General features: G+C 45.9%; 9 protein-coding genes across 10 annotated transcripts; 4 read left to right on the forward strand and 5 right to left on the reverse strand.

The window, feature by feature from the left end:
- Positions 1 to 933: 933 nt before the first annotated feature.
- On the reverse strand, positions 934 to 1,496 carry DFL_007185 (uncharacterized protein; the record flags this gene model as incomplete). Its single annotated transcript, XM_067636727.1, has 3 exons — positions 934 to 1,011; positions 1,074 to 1,266; positions 1,459 to 1,496. The coding sequence occupies 3 exons, from the start codon at positions 1,494 to 1,496 to the stop codon at positions 934 to 936; spliced, it is 309 nt and encodes a 102-aa protein (XP_067488315.1).
- A 4,318-nt stretch (positions 1,497 to 5,814) lies between these two features.
- On the forward strand, positions 5,815 to 6,433 carry DFL_007186 (uncharacterized protein; the record flags this gene model as incomplete). Its single annotated transcript, XM_067636728.1, has 2 exons — positions 5,815 to 6,053; positions 6,148 to 6,433. 2 exons carry the CDS (start codon positions 5,815 to 5,817, stop codon positions 6,431 to 6,433), a joined length of 525 nt encoding a protein of 174 aa, XP_067488316.1.
- A 4,876-nt stretch (positions 6,434 to 11,309) lies between these two features.
- Positions 11,310 to 12,574, forward strand: DFL_007187 (uncharacterized protein; the record flags this gene model as incomplete). The annotated part of the gene is made up of 4 exons (XM_067636729.1): positions 11,310 to 11,730; positions 11,839 to 12,108; positions 12,181 to 12,264; positions 12,324 to 12,574. 4 exons carry the CDS (start codon positions 11,310 to 11,312, stop codon positions 12,572 to 12,574), a joined length of 1,026 nt encoding a protein of 341 aa, XP_067488317.1.
- Positions 12,575 to 12,945: 371 nt separating this feature from the next.
- DFL_007188 (uncharacterized protein) lies at positions 12,946 to 14,976 on the reverse strand (the record flags this gene model as incomplete). Its single annotated transcript, XM_067636730.1, has 6 exons — positions 12,946 to 13,059; positions 13,157 to 14,344; positions 14,405 to 14,569; positions 14,631 to 14,721; positions 14,785 to 14,844; positions 14,936 to 14,976. 6 exons carry the CDS (start codon positions 14,974 to 14,976, stop codon positions 12,946 to 12,948), a joined length of 1,659 nt encoding a protein of 552 aa, XP_067488318.1.
- A 471-nt stretch (positions 14,977 to 15,447) lies between these two features.
- DFL_007189 (uncharacterized protein) lies at positions 15,448 to 16,496 on the forward strand (the record flags this gene model as incomplete). Its single annotated transcript, XM_067636731.1, has 3 exons — positions 15,448 to 15,659; positions 15,713 to 15,926; positions 16,068 to 16,496. The coding sequence occupies 3 exons, from the start codon at positions 15,448 to 15,450 to the stop codon at positions 16,494 to 16,496; spliced, it is 855 nt and encodes a 284-aa protein (XP_067488319.1).
- Positions 16,497 to 16,900: 404 nt separating this feature from the next.
- On the reverse strand, positions 16,901 to 18,009 carry DFL_007190 (uncharacterized protein; the record flags this gene model as incomplete). Its single annotated transcript, XM_067636733.1, has 3 exons — positions 16,901 to 16,991; positions 17,070 to 17,466; positions 17,538 to 18,009. 3 exons carry the CDS (start codon positions 18,007 to 18,009, stop codon positions 16,901 to 16,903), a joined length of 960 nt encoding a protein of 319 aa, XP_067488320.1.
- A 706-nt stretch (positions 18,010 to 18,715) lies between these two features.
- Positions 18,716 to 19,438, reverse strand: DFL_007191 (uncharacterized protein; the record flags this gene model as incomplete). Its single annotated transcript, XM_067636734.1, has 4 exons — positions 18,716 to 19,004; positions 19,078 to 19,200; positions 19,275 to 19,307; positions 19,419 to 19,438. 4 exons carry the CDS (start codon positions 19,436 to 19,438, stop codon positions 18,716 to 18,718), a joined length of 465 nt encoding a protein of 154 aa, XP_067488321.1.
- An 852-nt stretch (positions 19,439 to 20,290) lies between these two features.
- On the forward strand, positions 20,291 to 21,092 carry DFL_007192 (uncharacterized protein; the record flags this gene model as incomplete). Its single annotated transcript, XM_067636735.1, has 5 exons — positions 20,291 to 20,511; positions 20,663 to 20,790; positions 20,847 to 20,895; positions 20,952 to 21,000; positions 21,063 to 21,092. The coding sequence occupies 5 exons, from the start codon at positions 20,291 to 20,293 to the stop codon at positions 21,090 to 21,092; spliced, it is 477 nt and encodes a 158-aa protein (XP_067488322.1).
- Positions 21,093 to 21,804: 712 nt separating this feature from the next.
- DFL_007193 (uncharacterized protein) lies at positions 21,805 to 24,135 on the reverse strand (the record flags this gene model as incomplete). Of its 2 annotated transcripts, none has more annotated exons than XM_067636737.1 (1): positions 21,805 to 24,135. In XM_067636737.1, the coding sequence occupies one exon, from the start codon at positions 24,133 to 24,135 to the stop codon at positions 21,805 to 21,807; it is 2,331 nt and encodes a 776-aa protein (XP_067488324.1). The 2 variants fall into 2 exon arrangements, with proteins under 2 accessions (XP_067488324.1, XP_067488323.1); XM_067636736.1 differs by having other exon boundaries at positions 21,805 to 22,896.
- Positions 24,136 to 24,382: the final 247 nt, after the last annotated feature.

Here is a 24,382-nt window from a genome sequence, read left to right on the forward strand (position 1 = left end):
CTTTCGCTTTCCCGGTGATGATGACGCCCTTTTAAGCCATGCCTCGAACGAGATCCCAAGCGCCCTAAACGGTCAGTGGGAAGGGATCATTAAAGTAGGCAGGCGACTGGAAAAATTTTGGAGGATCCGCAGGGAACGAGATCAAAACCTTTTCAGAGATTCTAAACAGCTGACATTAATCGAAAGGATACGGCTGTCTCAGCTGAGATAGAATTATAAGGGTTCTAGGGCTAGCCCTACGAGATTTAAAGTCTGTTATTCTTCTACCAAAGCTTTAAAGGTGGGGAATCCCCCATAGCTGTACATTAACGAGAATTGAGATCTCGTTCGAGTCTCCCCTTCTATCTACTATCTGTAACTATCTTGCTTCGCTCTATAAATGCTTTTCAAAAGATAGTATTACATTTTAAAGTTCCCTAGTTTGTAAGCATATCTCGACTCGACGCTTTAGTACGGATACGAGACCAACCTGACGTTGTCTAGATATTTTCTACTCGGCCTATTCTCTCATACTTATCCGATTCAGGAGGCTGGCTGACCAAAGTTCCCGAAACTAGGTGATCTAAGCCTAATCACTATATAGTTGCAACACTTCTTTTTGGAAGCACCATGGACTTCATGATGAGAACGAAATATATAACTCTAGAACTAAATGATATTCACAAAACAAATGTTTTTATTATATTTTCAGTAATTTACTACTCTGATTTTTCTACTGTACATCCCACAATTCCGAACTTTTCCTATCCGATTCCACCAAACTCTGAACTATAAAAAGAATAAAATACCTGCAAAACTTTTCCTTTTTTAAAACCGGTATGAGTACCGTATACAATTTGATAGCCTGCCTCTCGCAGCTCAAGTATGCATTACCTCCTCCCCACTAGCCCCTTCGTTTTATCGTTCCAACATAATGGAATTCATTTGTATAATTTAGGCTGGGGTTGGTTTGCACTGGAAAGCGTATTCGGTGGTAGTTCCAACAGTGGCAGTAGCGGTTCTGATCACAACCTATTTTCGACAGTATTAGTATTTGACGAGAACTAATTTGACAGGGTTGGAGGAATACGTACTGGACCGGGGCCCCAAGGCAAGTACTCAGTCTTAAGAACACAACCATCACAGTCAACACGGTTGTAAGCAGTGACAGTGGTCTGGTAGACGGTCTGGGTTGGGGAGAGGTCAAAGTGTGGGGCGATACGGAGGACGGTGGTGCACTGAGGTGCTGGCTCGACAGCGCTCGCGACTGGGACGGCCAAAGCGGTTCTAAGGAATCAAAGAGGCGCATGTTAGTTGACTGGCCAGTGCGCACGGGGAACGGTGTTATTGATGTTGAAGATCTTTAGGCATCATGATTTATTCTGTCATGGGGATAGAGATAGCGGTGGCGGTGAAGTGAGGCAGTTGAAGACGATATGAGGCAAAACATGACTTAAAAAGAGAAATGAAAAAACTTACCCGGTAATGGAGAGGAGGGCGACGACTGGGAAGTACATTTTTGCTGTCTTAGGTAATTAAACTATATAAAGTTTGCTGAAAAATTGAGGTGTAACGTTAGCGCTGTAGTCTGCAGAAACTACGAGTTAAAGATAGCGAAGAAGAAGAGGAGAAAGAATTGACATACAAATTTGAAAAGAGTAAGAAATGATAGTCTGATAGACAGAGAGTGAGAATATTATAGATTTATTGAAAGATCAGGATGATCGATTCTCGTGGAGAGTAGAGTGCGTTGATTTTGCAAAATGCAACAAAGTGTATATATTGTGAATGAGGATATGAAGCTGTGATGCTGAATGAATTGAATCTCGAGAGAGGCCAAGATAGGATCCTTATATAGGAAAAGGACAGTACTATTATCGTTAGGAATGCATATGTTATCTTACTATCGATCACTATATCATCCTTCATACTCAACACAAGCTTGCGCGGCGTCAGCACCCTCTCACTAGTCTGATACCATTCTCACGGCTACATCCGGGAAATTCGGACCTTTCTCCCTGTCAGCAGTAGCATCAAGATGGCCCAATGAGCTAGGGTTCTTTCAACTTCCTCTAGAGTCTATCCCAGCTGATTTTCGGGAGTTCCTGGGTAGGTTCACGTCACATTCCTGGTTCGTCTACCTGGACCAGGGGTAAGCGATTACTTCGCCAGTCTAGGACCCCATGAGACGTAGAGTTCTAGAATACCAAGAAAAAATTTTCACCGATTGGCCAGGTCTCTTGGTTAATTCTAGTCTGTAAAATCCTAGGACGAGCCCAAAGGCGAGCTCGATGGATCGAAGAAGTTTTAAAGCCGCACCAGGGTATAGCTTGTGCAAAGATTTTGTTTCTAAATTTGAGCAGGAAATTTCTTTCGATAGAGTAAAGGCAACTGCCTTCAATAGACGTATCATTAGGTTGCAACCAGTAAAATCTGACCCTGTCAGACCACAGACGTAACGACAGTTGAGACTTCTTCGAACAACCTTCCGTGAAACGAGATCCTGGATCATGTTAAATCGATACGATAATATTACAAGACATCGGTTGTGGTGTTGGCGTTGGATGTCAGCCGGCTGGGCATCTGCTTATCCGCATCATAAGCTTTTTGGCGAAACCCTTGCCCCTGCATAAACCTGGGGAAGGCGTTCATGCAATGGCACTTGCACTTGACCCAAGTTCGTCAGATTCCTGTTCCCGCTTCATCTCGCAGTCTTTTGCGGTCGCCGACGTGGGTACAAGCTTTTGGGGCAGTCGACGGGTTCTTGCTAGAAGGATCGATCTTGACAGAAAACCTTTTTCAGTTGAAGATTCTCTGGGCCGGCACGGTTCAACTGTTTCTCTCATGATACGTGAACATTCTAATGCTTTCCCAATAGGTGCATAGTGCATTACATTGTGAGCAAAACGGCCGCACGCCGCATCATGCATCAGAGCGGAGCGAGATGAGGTCGCAGACCTCGAGACTCGTGCCGTCAGTTCCGCCCCATGAAGTAAATTTATCAGACCACAACCAGCGTCCTTGAACGGATATCATCGCCCTTCCAAATCACCTCTTCAACAGGGTGAAGCGAATATATGTACAAGGGTAAAGTGTGGCAAAGGAGGATTTTTAGATCTCGCCACCCACCGCTGAAGCCAACCGGAAATTTTTCGATTGATTCAGTTCCTCCCGACGAGGTCTCAGATTTATTAACGATACTTGATCGTGATCTTTCTTTGTATATCTTTTTATCAGTCTGGCCTTTTAGAATCAATTTTAACGGTTTAATGGCGTGACGATGTTGACATGTCATGATGCTTCAATCGACAATTCGAGTCCTGCCAATTGAAGATACCGATCTGATCCGGCCGAGACTATGAAATCATCAGTTCTTCATTGATTGTGTATACAGCGAGAAATTGTGTATACCAGACGTAGAATGACCCATTTTTTTAGAATCGATAGTTAATCCGAGACTCGATCATCGGAATACTTGCACTCCGGTCTAAACTGCAAACTAAGTTAAGAAATGAGTGGCAGCATTCTATAGGATTTTAACAGGGTTAAACTCGAAAGTCATAGCCCCGGGAACTCTATATTCTATAATTTTAGATCCCGTAGAAATTTTCAAGCTTCCTAGGATCTAGAAAGAGTAGCTGAATTCTGGAGGCTGCCGACTTCAGCCGACAAGCTAGCAATGGCCACTCAGGAATACCACAGGCAACTCGCAGTTTCATGCTCGGGTACAGAAGCGATTAACGGCTAGCCTGAACATCTAACTATCTAGCATCCAGGTACTAACACTATAACGTGCTTCTTCAGTAAATATTCGTATCTCCATCGGTATATCATCTGTCCGGTTCCTTCTCTTAAAGCTTATACTTCAATTGATTTCGGACATCAACCTATGAAAACTCGATATCTATTCCAGTGGCCGCCGCATCATTATATTGCTTCTTCCAAAATCCGCACGGCTTTGACCACCAAATTGTCTGTAATACCGTGATTAAAATCTTCGATACTAGAGACTAAATGTGAAATCATACGTTACATCGAAGGATTATTTTTCTTCTTCTTAGACTACAGTTGAGCTCATAGGTTCCTTTTCAAACTGTAAACTTTAGTCCGTATACCGCTCTCCGATATGTGGGATTACTAATTTTCTTAGCGCTAATTTCTACTATGGTTACGTACATGTGCTTCTAACTTACCCTCCGTATCATGTCAATTCTCAAGGTCCGATTAGACATTCGTAGAATGAGCTAGGTTACACGAACTTATTCTCATGTTCCCAAGTGTGCCTACAGGGTACAGAGGTGGTCAGCTCTGATAACATGCGCTGTTTATGCGGAGTGACCGTTATAATCGTACGGCCATATAGTAGGACGACGTTAAAACTAGTGAAAACAATTTTCAGGAGCCCATTGGTGAACTAAAGTTGCTGTGTTCAATGTCAAAATCACATGGATTATAACATCGAGCGGCCATCTAGTTAAACAGCGTAATGGATGTATCAATGTAATTCTTGAGAGGGAAAGTTTGCGTTACTCCCAACATAGCATTTCTACGGAGTTACGTAGGTGGACTAGAGAGGATTGGCCAGGGCACGCGAATAGCTATACATATATGAAGGTTTCATAGATGGGAGACTAAGTTGATTGCGATTTCATATTTTATCCAAATTTGTTATAACCTTAACGGAATCGTATGCGCAGCGCATATTTAATTTCCGTGCTCTGAGTCTTTGAATCTTTCTTGCTCTCAAGATCTCTATAGATCTACTACGCTCTATTGTAGAATATTGAATATATATGGCTGTAGCCAACATATATACCCTCTCTGATACTCCAGGAATTTGTATTAACTAGGGTAATGGAATTTAAGAACGTAAGATGGACTTGCTTCCCCCAGCAAAGTAATCTATCCGTCTAACTGCTTATAGAACATAGATACACTAGTACTGGACCTAATGCCTCTGTGTTTTAAAGTTGCGACGACCAGGTATCTATATGATACTGGTACGGTTCCAACAAAATCTAGCCATGCCCGTGAGGCGCCATGGATTCAATCCCACTACTGTTACAACCACAAATATAATTATAATTACTTATATAATTACCAACTCTAAACCGAAGAAAATAGTGTGCTTCAGGGAGAGGTTTTATAGCCGTTGAAGGAATTCCAGGCCGGAAGAGAAAAGATGAATAAAGATCTCGAGACTTGCATATTTGTAACCACCAAGTATGTTGCATCGATCTTTCCCTAAAAATCAGCCTCAAATCCAGGTGTACAGTGCGAAGCTGAAGTTAAAAGGTGTTACACAGGATTAATGGAATGCGTGTGATTTTAGATCTATCCTTGGAAGGATAGAAGCCTTCCTTCGGTTAATTTTGCTATGCCTTAATGTTTCGATTTCTGATTGAATCAGCTGAGGCTGGTTTCTGTTCGGTTAACCCTTCTGTTGGAATAATCTCATGTGTATATGCATGAAAGCTGCAGCCGTAATTGTAACTGCGCGAATTATAAAGCACCATGATGGGATGCAAACATGTCCGGGCTAGTCGGCCGTGCATCGCGCATCATTATTCGATCTAGAAATGTAGATATACACGTTATAAACCTCCCTTCAACCCCCTAGAGGTTCCGAAATCCTCTCCCTTTACATATCACAAACTCCATTCGATTTCGAAACATTCTTCTCATTATAATAGGAGCCATAAGACAGCTTAGGTGGCTTACCTATAGTACCGACGTCTCGGCCATTCACAAACTCCGAGTCTCTATCTTCTACTCTACAATAGTAATCCTTGGTTTTCTATAACAATAAGCGTCCTTCGTAAGCCATATAACAGCATGCCTCAATCCACCCTCGAAGGTCGAATCGTCAAGCGGAGTCAGATTTCTCGGAAACATGCACAGGCCTCAAATCAGTTGGTAGCCAAGTATAGTGAGGCCGAGAGGGATGGAAGGGCCAAGTTCAACAACGAGCTAGCCAGACACCACGAAGCAATCAAATACTACTACCTTGCGCGCCGATACACCCATTCTCAGCTATATGAGGCGGTGGAAATGATTTTCAAAGTCGGTGCAACGTGAGTAAGCTAACCCAGCTGGACTTCGAGGCTAATCAAATTCGACCTCGAAGGCCACATATGCATGGGATAACTAATTTAAATGTTCGTATAGTCCCAAACAGTATATAGGCTATGTCGACAAGCGCGGCCTCAAGAAGAAACTGACAAAGCAAGAGTGGAGATCTATTGCAGCATATTGCTACGCTTACCACGCATTGGGCCAAGAAGTTGCAGTCAAGATCGATGGATGCTATACGATCGAGCCAAAAACCGTCAAAAAGGAGCTTTCACGACAGATTTCGATTACAGAGGAGGGTAATATTTTACGTCAAGGAGGTTGGTCTACAGATTATATGGATATCCTAACTTTACAATGGACTCTACGCTTATCAATTTAAATCCAAATAGTCCCGATTCCAGAAACCCCAGATTGGCCGTTGACTGCAGGACGGGTTGAAGTGTATAGTCCTCCGCCTAACACTACCTACGAAAGGGTGCCCGATTCGATTTTGAGCCGTCTTCCTATCTGGATGTCCCGGAGCTCACTACTCACGATTTGCCAGAGAAATACCCAAGGGTGGGATAATACGGGGAAAGAGATTGGAAGGGTTGCTAATAGCAATTATTTCAGATATCTGAAGGTTCTTTTATATCGACTCTCCAACAATCTCATCGAACTTCAAATGCTAGACGAACTTTTAAACAAAGTGGTGAACCTGGGATTTCGATCTTCTCTGAAAGAACTGTTATCTTTAAAAACATATTCGATCAGGACAGCTGCAGAAAACCTCCTGCCCCTTCTTATTCTCCGGTGCGACAAAAATCTCATCAACCACATTTTCGAGTTCCATGGCTATATTCCGATAGGATATTACGCAGCCATTCGTTATCTAGGGAGTAATGACGCTATAGCTGAGTTGCCGTACAATTATGATGAATGGTTCATGAACATCCCACAACGGTTATTAGATAAATATGGTGGAATAAGGGAATTGAGCAAGTCTCTTGCAAATGTTCTCGAATTGCAACAAATTCTCCCTTCCACACTCGAAGAAGCGGCAGTCCTTGTTGCCTCTGCGATGAATTGGGGACTGATTTCCATTACTACGATGGAGAAAATGATGCCTAGTCACTTTGGTTGGGGAAGCATCGAGAATACTTACGAAGAGATTTTTTTAGATTGCGTTCTAAGATCCAACAGCATTCCACTCCGGAAGCTTTTATTTCACGGTTTCCGGAGAGATTTACACTCAATTACTCTTCAGGCGGTCTTATTCAAAGATTTCGAAAGAGTCTTTAATCTCCTTCTATTTACAGAAACAGAAGTTCGAGGAAAGCTCTTGGGACAGCTTGGAAAAAGTGGCAACCCCAGTGACGATTGCTTGTGGGGAATTCTCGGAGTACATGTGGAGGGGTTTTCCCAACTTTTATCAGCCACGGCTAGGGAACAAGCTAAGCAAAGCCGGGTGGAATCGAGCATTCAAGATCGAGAAAGGAGACTACTTGGGTGTTCGCTTGTTGTTGCATGCTGCTTGAGAAATCAACCACTCTTTATGTTCATCCTAGGGTGCCTTCGGACAAGATCCTCTAATGGAGAGCTAGTAGCGGTTTTAACAGATGTCTTGGTGGAGATAATTACCATGCGCCACGACCCATATTTTGAGTTGAGACAAGATCCTTGTTTCCACAGAATACCTCAGTCAGATCGTATCCAAGATCAAGAAGAGTTATTTGAGTGGTGCAAAACACTAATTGGCTCCGGGGCAAATGTTGATGGAAACTTTAAACGCCGAAATTCGTCTGGAGTGTCCAAAAACACGTTGTCGATCCTCAATTATGCTATACTTGTCGAAGATGTAGACTTAGTTAAGGTCTTGCTAAGACTTGGAGCTGACCCGAATCGAAAAGATCACACAGAGAGAGCACTGATTCCTGTGTTACTGAGCTGGCCCCCTGACGGTGAATACAAAAACCACGAGGCGGCGCCCAAAGAAAAAAGATTTAGGGAGATCCTGCATGAACTCCTTACAGTAGGCGCTACATTACCTGCAGATTACGATGGAACGGTTTATAAATTACATTATCTGGGCAGATTAGACGGCATCAACAACTTATACAAGCAAAGAGGGCCTCTGCGGCCAGGATTACTCGCTGCACTTCGTACCAGAGATATCGATTGGATATGCGACTTCTGGAAAGGCCACTTTGCGTCCGAGGAGCCTACGAGGAGCGCGGATTGCATTTCTTGTGCCCATGTAGTCGATATTCTTGACCTCGCTTTCGGAGCGCAAAGAGGCTGGAGAGACTCTAACGTTTTCCCAAGCCTCCAAAGGGAACAACGGCGACACCGAAGACAAATTGGTTTAAACTGTTGTTTTAGTTACTATTCAGAGCAACAATTAACGACAATTCGCTGTCTTCTTCTGCTTGGCGATGAGGTGGAGCTGTTGCAACGGTTCATTCTTAACTCTTCTATCGATGCGAAGGCGGAAATCTCGGGTTGTTCCCTTCACGATTCATCACTATTACAATTAGCAGCTGAGAAAGGAAGAACCAAGTGTCTCCTTCTTCTCCTTCAGAACGGGAGCGATCCTCGTGAACAAATACCACAGGATAGTAAATTTTCAGCCCTACATCATGCGGTCGTAGAAGGGAACCTGGAAATCGGGAAACATCTCCTTGAATATGGTGCGGATATATATCAGTTGTCGAAGCTAGGACAATCAGAACCCCCCAAAACACCCGTTGAACTTGCGGTAGAGCTTCGGCGCATCGACTTCATAGCACTCTTCCTTCTACATAGCATCGAATGCCGGGATATGGCGTTAGCCGCTGCCAAAGACCGCTGTAGCGAAATGGATTAAAAATGAATGGATGCCGAAACCTCTGGATGCAACAAGTCAGTTCGGTAATTCTTCTATCTACGAGATTGAAGAATAGTTGACCGGCGCTTTAAATGGACAATATTATTCCCGTCAGAACGATTTGAAAGATGTTTCTGTTCACTTCTTTAGAAGTTATAATCTTAACTCGTCGTCCCATATTTTTCCTTCTTCTTCTTCTTCCTTTTTTTTTTTTTTTTTTTTTTTTTTTTTTGCTCTACATACATCAAAATCGCAAAAATCGCAAGCCGAGATACCCGACTGCAAGTCGAGGCCCCATCAAACTTCGCATTTGTGCTATGCTCGAAACCGTCAAAAAAAAAATGCGTTGTTTTTGTTGGAAATCTCCAATATAATTATATCTGAAGCTTTGAATTGAGAAGTGGCCAGGGGCCGGTCAGCTTTAAATGACATCGGAGTCATCGGTCAAGTTAGTAGCCGCTAGAATTAGATTGTGGATCTTTGGGAATATATTTAATGCGAGATATTAATAGCCTACTGCTGGAAGTCAGGTCTCGAGGCGGAGGTACGTCTACAGAATACGAGATCGAAAGACAATATATTGATCGATAACTAGCTAATAAATTGATAACTTCGTGACAGAACCCCTTTTTGTAGTTATAGGGTTGCAAACATAGGATCAAGGCTATGTACTTGTGTCACAAGCTGTCTCGTGGCAGACGCATTTTGCAGTTGCTATCCAGATTTCTCTGCCTTGCGAGTTGTATTTCAGAAGCGCCGACTTCCACAAGTGGAAGCAATTCATTGACACTGTCCATGTGATTTATACAGTGGAGCTATTCTTCAATATTAAAGAAAAAAGTGCTTCATGGTCTGGATGTTCGTAGAGAGGATAGTAAAATGATATAATCGCATAGCTGCCGCCTGTTCTTAATATTTGTCCTTTGTAATGAAAAAAATATCTATCTATTGAGTCCTCAAACCGCTTAATTTTCAACTATTGATAGAACATGGGCGCAGACGGTAAGGTAATTGATTTAAATCCTCTACACCTGCAGATTTTGAATTCAAGATGTATCTGACGGGTTTATATTCGTCGATTTGGGGAATATATAGAAGCAACAATTCCTTCGGGAATACAAATTCTTAGTGCTTGGCTCGTCTGGTTCCGGAAAATGGAGTTTCATCATCAAGTTGATGGGATATAGATCATGCTTCGCGGACTTTGACGATGTTTATCAGCGGGGTTAGTTCCTTCTTACATCTAAATCCCTGTCCGATTGTTGTTATTGGGAATTAGTGTGGTTTGGTGAGGGAGAGGGAGGTTTCAAATGAAGGTTAGATCTATATTTCAGAACAATACTTCTTTAATTTGATACTGATATTACTTTTCGATGCTCGTTTAAACCACAGAAGGACGCGCACTCGCCGATTCTTTCGGTGCGCTTTTCTTCGAAGCATCGGCAAAGCAGCATATTTACATTGAAGAGTCGGTTTATGAACCAGTACGAAGGATAAGACATCCCAATGGATTACAGGAACTTGAAGGAGATAATCCCTCAAGGAATGAGTCGGAAACTGGAGGTCGGCGCAAGTATTCCTTTCGCGCTGCGTGGGCGTGGATTAGTGCGTTCGTGAACCGGGTTGTTAAACGTAGTAAATGAAGATTTCCCGTTTACATATTCTTGGCGAACTTCGTGTCGAAATCTTCGTATAGAACCGTTTTAAAAGATTTATCAAGATTCTAATTGAGTTAGAATAGTTGACAGTGAAATAACCGTCGACCAGCTTGATATAACACACCCCCAACCCCCAAAACCCACACAACCACCCCCATTCACGTGACACCTTTCGCACCCAAATTTCCAACCACTCCCGAACCTAGCTCACTATGTTTAGACCTTACCCTCTTCGTTCGATATATCCAAAAATCAAGCCAATTGATAAATAATTGCTCTCACAACCACGATTCAAAGTTTCGTTGTATTTTCAACCATCGCAAATGCGATGTGGTCGATTTTGCGTTGCGAGTGTCGGTGTAACCTTCAAACTAACTTCACACCGAAAGTTCAGAGCCGTCTATAACCTACGGTTAAAATATTACCCCAGATATCAAAAAGGCCTCTCCTCCCAAGCGGGATAAATAAAACCAAAACCCCAGGTCTTTCCAACGAAGCCAAGAAACCAAAAAACGGCAAGTGTGCACAATATCACGCCCATCACAAGATCACTTTCCGAACCTAGATAACGGAGTCGCCCGCGCGCCAGGCCATGCAACGGCCGAAAACGTGGGGCTGTATGTATATATGTATATATACCCCTTCAACGATCCTTATCTCTAAGTACTCAAATCCCCAAAATATCTACCTGTATACCATAACTACTTCAATTTAAATCCAAACCACCGATTCTGTAGTATAGAGTAATCAAAATGCCACCAACCCTTTGCGTTGCGCCGACCCTTCTACAGCAGCAAGACGCTTTCGCCAGTCTCCGCCATACCCAAACAAGCAGCAGCTTCGAGTTCCAGAACTTCACAAACCATGCACAATCTCCGCCGTCAACGTCCACTTTAATATCCCAACTCGCGAACCTAAGTCCCCAGACATCATACTTCCCACCGCCTTCATCGTTAATATTATCACAAATGCCTCCATGCATCGTAGTCAGCGTATCAGGCGGCCAAGCGGCCGGTAAGAAGACAGTGCAGGCTGCGATTGCGAAGAGGTTGAAGGAACTTAGCGGTGGACGGTTACGGATTACTTGTTTGAGTATGGGGGATTTTGTGAGGAGGCTCGATGATGGTGAGAGGGAGGAGGCGAGGAGTGGCGGGAGGGATATGGATTGTATTGGTATGCATAAATATATATATATATGTTTTTGATATAAGTTATATAAAAGTCTCGAATACGGCTTTTTATAGGTAAAAAAGCTAAGAAATACTTGATATGAAAATATAGAAGCCTACGACCTCGACTGGCTAGTCCAAACCATCCAAAAAATCAGTGAAAACTCACCCGACATCAAACTCCCCAAATACGACATTCTAAAATTTCAACATGAAGAAGAAGAAATCACATTAACACCCACAAATGAATTTGGAGAGACGGGACCAACAGATGTTCTCATCGTCGAAGGGTGTTACATGCTTTGCGAAAAGAGATTGGTGGAAATGTCGGATATTAAGGTCTTTGTGGATTTAAATGCTGATGCGAGGTTGGGGAGACGAGGTATATCAAATTGCTGAATTGGGGATTATGGATGTTGTCGTACTAATAATTTGGGGGGGGGGGGATAAATAGTGGTAAGAGATACGGAAGAACGGGGAATCCCGCTCGATAAAGTATTCGACCAGTACCTAAGATACGGAAAGCGAGCGTTCGAAGGTACGGTATAGTATCCCCCGTCATTAACACACCCTCTGCATATATTAACATTCCTCTAGGAAGAATAGAGCCCGCCAAATCCCGCGCGGACGTAATCCTGCCTAAAGGCGTCGAAGGTGCCGCCATAGACCTAATAGCACTGGGTATATGGGACGACATCTGCGCCAAGGCAGACAACGTCAATAACTTTAGCGGGGGGTTAACGGCAGGGCACGAGAGGAAGGCTTTACTAGTTGGGAAGACGGTAGGGGAGAAACAAACCATATCTATCGGTGAGGTAGATCTAGAAAGATTTTATGATCCGATATAAATTTATCAATGAAACTTAGAGGGGGAAAGGAATTTTGGGCTATACGAGTATCTCATGGGACAATTTCGAATGATATTGGCATCCTTTTTTACTACCAGTCTAGATATAATCTTTTGTTAGCCTAGATGTAAGGTACAACCACAGCCATTTTCTACCTATCCAATCGGGGAGAACGTCTAAAGTATCTACACCGAAAGAAAATGTTAGACATTTTGGGCTCTCAGTCAAAAACATGAACATAGAACAGAATAGAAAAGAAGAAAAAAAAGGCAGAGCTAGAGGCGAGAAAAACAAATTCGTTATTTCGAGGATCTCGACCATCGCTCGTCGGTCCGGTAAAGTAAAAAGGTAAGATATATCGGAAATTCGTTTCAGCTTGGTGGCTTCTCTGCGTTATGGTTCTTTCGCATTTTCTTGATTCTATTTCTCAGTACTGCTTCCCGTAGTTCAGCTTCGGTAGATTGTTTTTTGGAGGGAGACGTGACCTGTATTCCGACGTTTGTTAGGTTGAGTTCCTTCCAACTTCTCTGACAATATAAAGTTAAGGAAATACAGTAAGGGACATTCCTGTCAATGACGTGCCTTCTCAGCATCTTCCATATCAACATCTTCGTCGTTCTTCTTCGATGACTTCGGACGCCCGCTCTTCTCCGGCGGCGGCGATCCCGATGACGAAGGGGACCGCCTGCGAGCACGCTTCGATCTCGAATTCTCAGGCGAAGACCTGCGGCGGTCATCATTCCTCGACTTTAGGCGGCCGTGATCGTTGGATTTGCCCTTGATTACGTCTGAATCAGCCCTAGAGCTCGACCGTGAACGTGCATCAGAAGAGGGAGATCTGGAGCGACGTCTCCGGTCCCTGCCGGAGCGCTGCCTATCCCTATCCCTGTCCCTATCCCTATCCCTATCATCATAATCTCGATCATAAGACCCCCGTCGATCTCCTCCACCACTCCTACGCTTCCTTCTCCTGTATTCTTCATCGTCTGTGTCGTCACGATAACCCCGGCAGTCGTCCCGTCTACCGTCTCGAGATTTTCGTCTGTCGGATGCTTCACTGGATGCGGTTTCCGAGGACGCTGAGGACGAACTACGGTGTCTGCGGCGGTCGTCGCGGCGGTTATATTCCCCGCGTCTGAATCGTCTATCATACCTATCCGGTGACCTAGATTTTGGTCTAGCCCCCCCTTTGCCCCGATATCTATCTTCCGAACGTCTGGGAGGGGAATCATACGATCCGGACCTAGACCTGGATCTAGACCTTGATTTCGTCCTCGATCTATCCCTCCTCGAAGCATATGGCGACGCACTCCTAGACGGCCCATCACCACCCCGACGTCTCCAGCTATTCCGCCTACCATCCCTATCATCATCGTAATCAAAATCTCGTCTCCTGTCCTCCCTCCCCGGTCCACGTGAAGGCGGTATATAAGTATCCAACATTCTCTTCGGGCGCGAAGAATAATCATCTCTACCCCCACGGTACGAATCGCGATCGGCGGGAGAATCACGTCCTGCGCCGGCACCACGGATTCGTGCAGGCGGTGAGCCGGTCCTACTACGGTCCCGGCGGTATCCGCCACGATCGCCACCGGCATTGTGGCCTCCCCCGCGACGACCGCCTCTACCGCCTGGACCGCCGCCGCCTCGTCCGCGACCTTCGCCGCGTTCTGCACGTTCCCGTTGGCGGATTTCGTCTAGATTTCGGTCTCTTTCGTCGTCCTTTTGACGGGAGATGCGAGCTTGTTTTGCGGCTCGTTCTGTTTCTTCCTGTATACCGATATTATTAAATCTTATACTAACTTAGCATCGAAAGAGTAACAATAATACCTTTTCCTTCCTCATCTCCTCTTTCTTAGCTTCAATCAACCGTTTCGGTACACCCTGAGGCTGACTCTGAGCATCCAACATCAACTCCCACAATTCCTTACAAAAAGCCTGTGTATCATGTTCTAGAAAGCCAGTAAGACTCCATTGCAGCTTCTTCGGGTCGGGCTATATCGAATCATTAGTATGGTAGGATAAATCGTTGTAACGACGTAGGGAGAGGGCATACAAAAGTCTCGCTCTCCAGCATTCCAAAGATCAATTCGATAAGCACATCGTCGTCGGCCTTTAGAAGTTCGGATATCCTGGTTGATATCCATCTATGCTAACTATTAGAACGGTCTTTTTCCGGTTTAGTTTGTGGAAGAGGGGGGAAGGCGTACTGCTTCATGATCTCGATGTTGACTTTGCGCATATCGACTTTCTTTGAGAATTCCGGAGGCCTGCGCGTTTATATTATATTCTACATCAGCTACCATTATCTAACCTTTATATACCTATTCACAGATATTGGAAATAAAGAATACACCATACCATTTCTGACTCTTAATATACTTCGCCTCAGCGCTCGACATTATTGCCGATGTAACTGGTAATTTCTCTCGATGCCGTATACAGGGGAAAAAAAACCGCGACTGAGATCACGCGTGTAACCTAGAATCAATGAAAACTGAACGAACGGCGGTTGTTTATTCGTCAATTGGATGGAAACAGTAGCTGTAGGCAAGAAGCTACTAAAGTGTCAATGCTATTGGGAAGGAAGGGAAGTTGTGGTGATGGTGGTCATGTTCAGTTGATATGACGATGCGGTGAGTGAGGTGGAAGGACGTTGGTCTTCGAGATGTGGTGCGGCGGTGGGAGTTTGGGCCTCTGTAACTAACCCAGGCTGCGGCAGGCAATATAAACCAAACCTCCCAACGTCATTGCATCATCAACTTCAACCTCAACTTCACGGCTTTAACTCCACGGGGCCAATTATCACGCCCGGGCAAGGAGAGGAGGAGGATATATAATACCCGCCATGTCCTTATAGACACAACCAAACAATGAACAGAGAATACCTACCATGGGTCGCCTTGGGCATAGGCTGCGTCTTCGCCTACAAGCTCACAATCTACCAACTCGAATCATTCAAACGACAATGCGAGATCCTACCCGAAGAGTCACGGGAAACGGTCGATAAAGCCACCGAGAATGCGCTCAAACTCGATACACTGGCCACCCTTTCTCGTGGTGTAAATTATAACCTCTCGAGGGCGTATGTCCCCTCCTACCCCCTCTGTATACATATAAATACTAACATGAACCCAGTGCAATCCGCATAATCGCCGAACGCGCCCTCACCGACGCTACCTTCCCCACCCTCCTCCGCCACTGCATCTCCTCCAACCCCACGACCCGGCACACCTCCCTCAAAACCCTCCGCTTCCTAATCCTCGGGAAATCCAAATCAGAAAACTACTACGAAAACGACAACGATCACGTCCTCTCCAAAGAATCAGAACAAATCCTCTACTCACAACCGGTATTCCATAGCCTTGTTCACTCCTGTCTTATCGCTTTGCCCAGAAAGATCAAAGATACGGATGCCTACACACTGAGAGACGAAGAAACGGAAGCATACGCATTGGAATGCCTTAGAGCATTAATCCGTCAACCACACCAGGCCGGTAACTCAACATCAACCTTAATCCGTGCTTTAAACGCCGGTATAGTACTTTACATGAAATGTCTCCCCTCCCCGGGATATCCAAACATAATAGCCGCCTTCTCAGACGGAGAATACCAGCCTCCAAACTACTTCCTCTACGACATCCACAACTGGATGCTCAACCACGACGACGCAGACGACTACCTCGAAGCTTTAAAAAAGGCGGAATTGTATGTCGAACGGCCAAAGGTAATCATGGGAATGAGAGGTGGCGTAAGCGGGACGTTCGAAAGACAGGTACAGGAGTTTCATAGGACGTTGAGGGAACGGTATCCTACTGCTGTTTCCGTGGAAGAGGCTCTGGAGTTTGCGGCGGCTGAGGGGATGACATTTGAGAATGGGGAGGCGGTGGCGGGGGGTTCGAGAGGTGGGGTTTGGCAATGACTATAGTTGGCGTCTTTGGTGGATATGGCGTTTTTCATATTTTGGCATGTTAGGTGGGAGTTTATCGATGGTACTGATATTGCGAACGTAAGAGTTCTATTGTGCATTTGATAGCGGCTCTTCATGGGTAGATTACTAGATATTAGGTATTCTAATTAAATCATAACTTTTTACGTTTCTAATAAAAACAATATTCTTCGATGCGAAAAGCAATACGCTCATGCTACCGACGTCTAACTATATGCAGCAATGTAAAAAAAAAAAAAGGGAACAGGAGCGGTAATACTGAATGGATGGATAAAATTCAAGGCTCGGATGGGAATGAGAAAAGCAAGAATAGACGAGAAAAACAGAATACTAGTACCGTATCTATAACACCATTGTATACGAAGAGGTGTTTCTATCTACCTTCCAAACCTCATCTCGCACTTTGCGTAGTTGTACAGAGCGCGGAGGAAGACTTGGTACCCAACGGCATCGTTATCCGGAAGATGGCTGTCAAAAGTCACACAGTATCAGTCACACAATCCCGTACCCTCCAGCCACACGAACAAGAGAGAAAAAAAGACTTACAAAATCTCCGTCAACCGAATCTGCCACGGTGGATACCCCAAAAGCTTCACGCTCGGACTGAACAAGATCAACAAATCCGGCTCCGGAATCGTCAAACTCTCCAACTCCGCCTCAATAAGCTCGGCCGTAACATCATCCTTGGTCATTTTACCCCTGATGGCCATCTCACATAGGGTCTTCGTAAGATCCACGATGGATTCACGACCATCTTCTGATGAGATGAAGATTACTTCTAGATCTGGGGATTCCCCGTCCGGAAGATCTTCTGCGTCGCCGTTGGTGTAGGATGGTAGGTGGGGGGCGAGGACTCGGAGGGTTGGACGCTTTTTGCCGAAGTAGGAGTGTAGACGTTGGGTGGTGATGCGGTGGGAGGTGGAAATGTATTTCTTCAGGGTACCTGTTGGAGAGATAGTAGGTTAGTTGGATTCCGAGGCAAGGAGTTACGTAAAGGGGTGAGAGATAGCATACCAGTCTGCTCGTACACCGACAACATTGGGATTCCGGCACTAGCACACCAACAAGAGATCTCGGCCACATGGTCAATCAACTGTTCTACACCTCCTTCCTTCTCGAACTCGAGAATAATGCTGACATGCTGCGGTAAGCGATCCAGTTGTTTCACATCCTTCTGTATCAACTCCGGTGTCTTATGATGATAATACAAAACCGAAAACCACCGGTTCAATATGAAATTGTAAACATAACGTGCGCGGAAGTAAAGCGAGGTTATGGAGTATAAAACCCAGAGGATTAGTTTGTAGAACCCGATTTTGATGAAGGTGCGGATGGGGCGGGAACGGGAACGGGTTCGTGGGGTGGATGGATCGTCGGCATCGTCGGCGGGGAGGAATTTCTTGACGTAAGCGGCTCGGGCTTTTGGGTCTTCGAATTCCTTTTTGCGAGTGATCGCGATGGGAGGGGGGACCATACGGGTAGACATGCTGGAACGTCGGTTAACGTTGGGATGTTTTCTCTCCCTATGACGTAGGGGTGGTCGATAGTAAGGAGGGCCTCTCTTTTTCAGGACGTGGTGGTATTGTTTAAAAGGTTATCATGGGAGGGAAAAATCACAGGATGATGTAGTTTTTCGAAAGGGGAAAAATTCTAGAAATGAAATATAAAAAATATATAACAGACGAAAATCATGGAAATTAAAAAAAAAGAAGAGGAAGAAAAGAGAGGAAAAGAGAAAACAGTCTATAGACAACAAGGAACTACGGATGCTGACGAAACGAGAGGCTTGGGTGTTACCGTTGAGGCCACATGGTGGAGAGATACTCAGAAGAAACAAGAACCGGTTCCAGTAAGTGCCGACGGGGAAGTACGCGGCGCGGGCGAATTGTGCCAAGTTGCAGCATCTTATCAGCGCATGTGCCCTGTTCGGTTGGCCATCCGAGCTACCCAACTAGCTTGCTAGCTTGCTAGCTCGAAAACCGGGTGGAAGGACACTTTGAGCCAATGTCTCGGGATGTCATGGACGGGGTACGAGAGCAAAAGCAGCAGATATCGATATATTTTGCATTGCATCGCATCGGGGGTATCATGTATATTTTTTTCATTTATTTTTTGCACAAAAGCATGGATCGACCGCTCCCATCTCCAAGATATCCGGTGGGATAGTAGTCTTCATCTTGCAGGTGGGTGTATCACTGATGCGGTTTGATGTAAGAGGTCAGATGGCGGTCAAAGCCTTCAGAACGTATGGGCATCTCGATCTGATAGAAAGGGTTCTTCATGACATAGTCGGCGTATAGTTCGTACACCCTCCGTACCACCACGTCGAGATTTTGCTGTCGCGGTTCGGCAAAGATCAAGAATTTGGTCCCGGTTAAGGTCTGGAAGCATCGCATGACAAAGTTCTCGGACTCCAGGACTTCGAGGCCGGAGGAGGAGGTTTCGTTTGTGGGGGAGATTTGGGATGTGATCGCGTGGACTCTGTTGTAACCCTTAATATCATTCCATTCTCATATATCCATCGATCGAAATACGAAAGGGTAGGTATACATACCCGTGAAATGTGCCGGCGAGGATGAGGTAATCGTTGGATGAGAGCTTCTGCAGGCCGGGATTGAAGTCTCGCTGGTAGATGAGGCCTCCCGCCTTGTTCAAGATGAGGACAGCGTATACGACCCTACATGGCCACCAGACCCCGTTAGCTATCCGATATTGGGAAGACACCGTCTACAAGAAAGAGAAGCTACTTACATGGTGACGGCGAGAGAGAATACCCGAGATGACCTAGCCCGGGGAAGCTGTATCGAGAAAGGATGAGGTTGTGGTGATATCGATAGATTCCTGGAATTGGCGGTGGCGGAGCTGCAGCTCGCCTGTTCCCTTTCTCTTAATTACCTTAGCCTGAACAAAAACATATAACAGACATACAATCCCACAGCACCTGTCTTGTCTTTGCCTGAGCTCCTTTTGAAGCTAAGGGATTGGCCTCGTCCGGGTATTTCCTTATCTTTTCAAGTCGTTCTCTTGGTGTTTTCTCTATATCTTATATCAATATCTCTTGTCTCTGTCAGAGTGTCCAGAACTAGAACTTCGAACTGCCAGACCATACCATATACTAGCACACAAAACAGTCCAATGCATACGTTCGTATCCCCAGATATATCTACAATACTCTTCTTTAAAATGGCGACGATAGAATACTAATTCCAATATAAAATATGTAGTTCTGTGCAATAGATTCTAGACGGGTGCTGTCTCCAGCCAAGGTTGAACAAGTCGTTGGTCGTGTTGCCGCTGCCCTGCCGCCCAAAAAAATGACCCCAAGAGAAACGCCTGCGCCAGTTTGGCCTCCCATCCATCATCAAATCTCTCTCTCTTCACCTCCCATTTCCAATCCGCTCACACTCCCCGCGCTCGCGACCTCATCATCCGACACCCGGTTCAGACGATAGGTCCGTTCGGAGCTCAACTTTGGATCGAAGGAAAGGAAAGGGAAAGATAGGAAATAACTTGGGGAAAGGGAAGGCTAGGCTAGGAACAGAAGGGAAATAGGCAGCCTGCACGACAGGACATCCGAGCTCAGACTAAGAGGGTTCCTCCCTCCTCTCCTCGATCGAGGCGGTTCGAAACACTCGTAAACCTTCCATCGACCTCTCCGATCGTCCCACTCCCCTCGTCGAAACAAGTACTCTCGCATCCCGTGGGGAACCCTTCTCTTCCCGTCCGATCCTTACTCCCAAAAACCCGTCTTCCTCGAAACATCAAAAATGAACGGCCAACCAAGCAATCGCCAAGGGCGCAGCATTATGCCCGCTGTGATCGCTCGTACAAAGGAGCAAATCCACGGCGACGAGGAGGCCAGTACTGAGCTCAAGCTCGGCGAGTTCCAGAACGTGACTTCGTTGACCCATTCCGAAGCGCGGCTCTTGATTCAAGCAGTCTTGAGCCATCGTGCGAAGGGTCCGAATGCGGATATCGGGGAGACCGAGTATGTCTTTCTCTCCCTCTCTTTCCCCTTTCCCCCCCTTCTTCTTTTCGCAGGAAGGAGGGCTGTGGCGAATTATCCGGAAACTTGAAGGACGACTACAAGAGCTGGCGACGTATGAACACGAACCAGTGCTGATACTTCATGCCTACAGGGTCCTGATCAAGACCAAAGACTACCTCGAACAATTCGCGCGTTTCAAGAAGAAGGAAAACGTCTCTGCGGTCGAAAGATTGCTACAGATGGAAGGCGGACTTGCTTCCTTTGAAAAGTCGCAGCTCGGTAGGTTCCGTAGGCTATAGACATCGAAATACTACATCCGTATTAACGCGACATAGGAACCCTCTGTTGCGAAACTTCTGAAGAAGCGAAGACTCTTATTCCAAGGTACTTTCCCTAGCAACTATCGATTAGTCGGCGTTTGCTAACCGGCTTACTTGTAGCATATCGGATAAAAAGTCAGATGAGGATTTACAGGAACTTCTTGACGAGGTACTATCTATCTACACTCTTTACGTACTCAAGCAGTATCTAACTAACAAATTTAACCACAGATCACCAAGTTCCGTACATTTGTCGAGTGATTGAATTTCGCAGACACACAATCGTAACCTCCATACATACATACATACACACCCATCCCGCCACGGATGGTGTACATAGCATTCACAGGATCTCATTAAGAAATAGGGGGATGACCGGAGACAGCACCCCCCACCTCTCTTCCTAGAGATCCCAGTAATTACAAAGCAAACAAATAGAGAAAGGACGCTAGGTGTCTTTTCTCCCTCATACTCAATTAATACTTCCCCTTCACATAGTGAGTATGACATTTTCGTTCTTCCCTCTACCTACTACAAAAAAACAAAAAAGCTTAGATAATATTGGTTTTCCTCCATCGGTTGTTATCACTGTCTTTTCTATCCCCAGGTAAGAGGGTATATTTTCGTTATTTCGGAGCATTGTTCTTTTATTTTTTATTTTTTTCTATTAATGCGGTTTGTATTTTAATCATTACCTTACACATTACTCTAGACTCGGGAAATGCATGATATCCGGCAAGGGGAATATCCTTCTTTAATCCTTAGTAGTCCTCCCATAACAAAGAATGGATACAAACGATATATGCCACGTTCGGCTACATCTGCGTATCACCGCTACGAATGCTTCATACTTTTTTTATTATTTTTTTTTTACAGAATCATATTAATATACTATAATACATGCCCCCTCCCCCCAAGGAGTGGGATGAGCGTAGTGTTAATCGGACAGAAGACGGCATGGGAGGAAGGCAAATCACTTCACAGCCAACAGCGCAACCCCCTTCCTAGCCTCCCCGACCGCCCTCCTAAGCTCCTGCTCCTCCTTATCCGTCCACTTGACACTACACTCATCCCACTTCTTCACCTTGAACTCCTTCCTATAAACCGCTTGCACCGCATTCAACCTCCCCATCTCCACGGGGTCCCCCGTGCCCCCGTACACCACCAACACCGAACACTTCGGCAACCCCTCGTATATCTTCCTAATCCTCTCCACCATCTCCTCCACAACCTTCCCCAATTGGTCGCCAGCCAATGGGGCTGGTTGCGGAGGGACTTCGATGGGAGGGGAGTCGGCGGTTATGACTGTGGTGTTCATCTCTGTGATGAACTTTTGGTAGGAATTGTGCCAACCCCGGGTGGTGTTTAGGTCCCTGAGTTGGGCCCATGTGAAATCTACCGGCGCGATGCCGGAGATGATGTCTCCGTTGACGGATTTCAATACGCCGTCGACGACCTCGTCGTCTTCGTTCACTCTCTTCGTGAATTGGGCCGTGACGTACTTCTTCTGCACGTCACCGTAGTCGATTACGGCCCCGGTCTTCGACGGCTTCGAAGCCGCCAGCTTGGTGAAGATGCTTTCGAAATTGGCAGCAGTGCTGCCGAATTCCTTGCCCTTTTCGAGTTTTAACTTTACGAGGTCCAGGCATGCTGTGCAGTCCTCGATTGAATCGTGGCCCTTTGACCCGTAGGCTTGGATTTCCCTTTTTAGGAACTTGAGGCTGAGCCATTTAAGGCTCGGCTTCATGGGCTTTCCTCGCGGGTGGTCGTAGATGACTGACGTATCTACGATCCATGGGTGTCGCAGCTTCAGGGCGTTGAGGTCGGAGTTTAGACTCTGACCGACGAGGATGGTGTTCCCGTCTACCAGCTCTTTCAATTTGTTTTGGATATCGGCCCTGGTGGTCGTGATATCGCGAAGCATGGCTTCTGTTATCCCGGAGAATGGGGTTAGGTAGTCGATGACTGGCTCTGAGGGTTTGACGAGTGAGTCGAAGGCTACGGTGCCGTCCCAGGAGATGAGGGAGACGCGGGCTAGTGAGGAGCCGGTGGCGGTTTTGACCATTTCGCAGTCCAGTGAGTAGACTGTATACCCTTCCAATGTGCTACCAGCTTCATTGTTACGGGGAGGGAGGTCTCCGAGGGATGTTTCAACCCATTCGTCGTTTTCTGCTGCTTCCTTACTTTGGGGGGAAGGGTGGTCCTCTAGGATTTGGGAGCTGTGGAGGGGGTATTCGTTTTCGATCAGATCTTCGGTTGAGAGGAGGAGGTCTGAGATCTTTAGACGGGTTTCCCTTTTGTGGTTCCTCTTGTTGTTGTTGTTCTTCTTATTGTTGCTCTTTTTGCTGTTGTCAGCTTCGATGGGGATGTTGAGCATGTTGTAGACTGGGGAGAAGATTCTGTTATGATCGCCGCCGGCACGGACGGGGAGGACGTGGGTGAAGATATTGGAGAGTTCGGAGAGCGGTCGTGGGAGGGGTTTTTCGGTCAGAGAGACCGGAAAGAATTCTCCAATGTTTGAGCGGTGAACTGGGGCTGCCTCTTCTTCTTCTGGGGATTTTGAGACGAGAGGTGTTCGGCCGTCGAAGAGGTCCATTGAGAGACCGGGAACGAAAAGATAGACTGTCCTTCTGACGGCGGATTTGTTCTTGACAAGTAGCCATTGTGGAGGAGCGTCGAATGAGAGGAGGTGAAGGGCTAGATTTTGGAGGTCGGAGATTTTGGTCCAGGTGTGGATCCTTTGAGAGGAGACGATGATTTCCGGGTAGGAGCTTCCACGGTTGGAGACTTCTCCTTTCTTCCTTCGGGTGGGGACTTGCTGCCAGCCTTCTGAGTCTTCGTCCTTGTCCTCGGGTATTTCCTTAGGTGTGCCCTGAGGGGTACCTTCATTCGCGCTGCGATATCGTTTTGTAGGGTTGGAGGGTGTGTCTTCTCCTTTCCTCTTTCTGACAGGGACCTGTTGCCAGCCCTCAGAGTCTTCGTCCTCGGGAGCGTCCTGGGAAGTATCCTTCGGAGCATCCTTAGGTGTATCCTTAGGTGTATCTTCATTCGAGCTGCAACGTCGTTTTGCAGGATTGACCGATGAGTCTTCTTTACCATCCTCTTCAGCGTCGGAAACAGCATCAGCCGTACGCTTCCTAGCAGATTTTTCTTCAGACGGAGTATGCGATTGAATTGTGAATGTCGGAATGTCGCCAAAAGATGGAAGGACGGGTAGCGGCGACAGCGCTCTAACTTCTTCTTCATCAGGAACTTCGGGCTTCTTTTTGCCGCGGGAGGTCTTTCTTCTGTTCTTCTTAGCCATGGTTGGATGTAGATTGATGTTAGATGATGGAAAGGCGATGCTATCGAGGGAGCATTCGATGGGATGGTTGGAGATTGGTTAGGTGTGTAGACGCGACGGAGGAGGAGAGAAGGATGAGGTTGGAAAAGAAAGAAGACGACGTCAGGTCGCACAAGAAACACAAAACTTCTGGCGCAACGCCAAGCCACATGGTGCCCGTTTTATCGATAAGCTCCATGCGGCTATAACATGAACAGCTTCATTACTT

The sequence above is a fragment of the Arthrobotrys flagrans genome, assembly GCF_004000055.1.
Source record: "Arthrobotrys flagrans strain CBS H-5679 chromosome Unknown unitig_8, whole genome shotgun sequence".
Taxonomy (NCBI): domain Eukaryota; kingdom Fungi; phylum Ascomycota; class Orbiliomycetes; order Orbiliales; family Orbiliaceae; genus Arthrobotrys; species Arthrobotrys flagrans.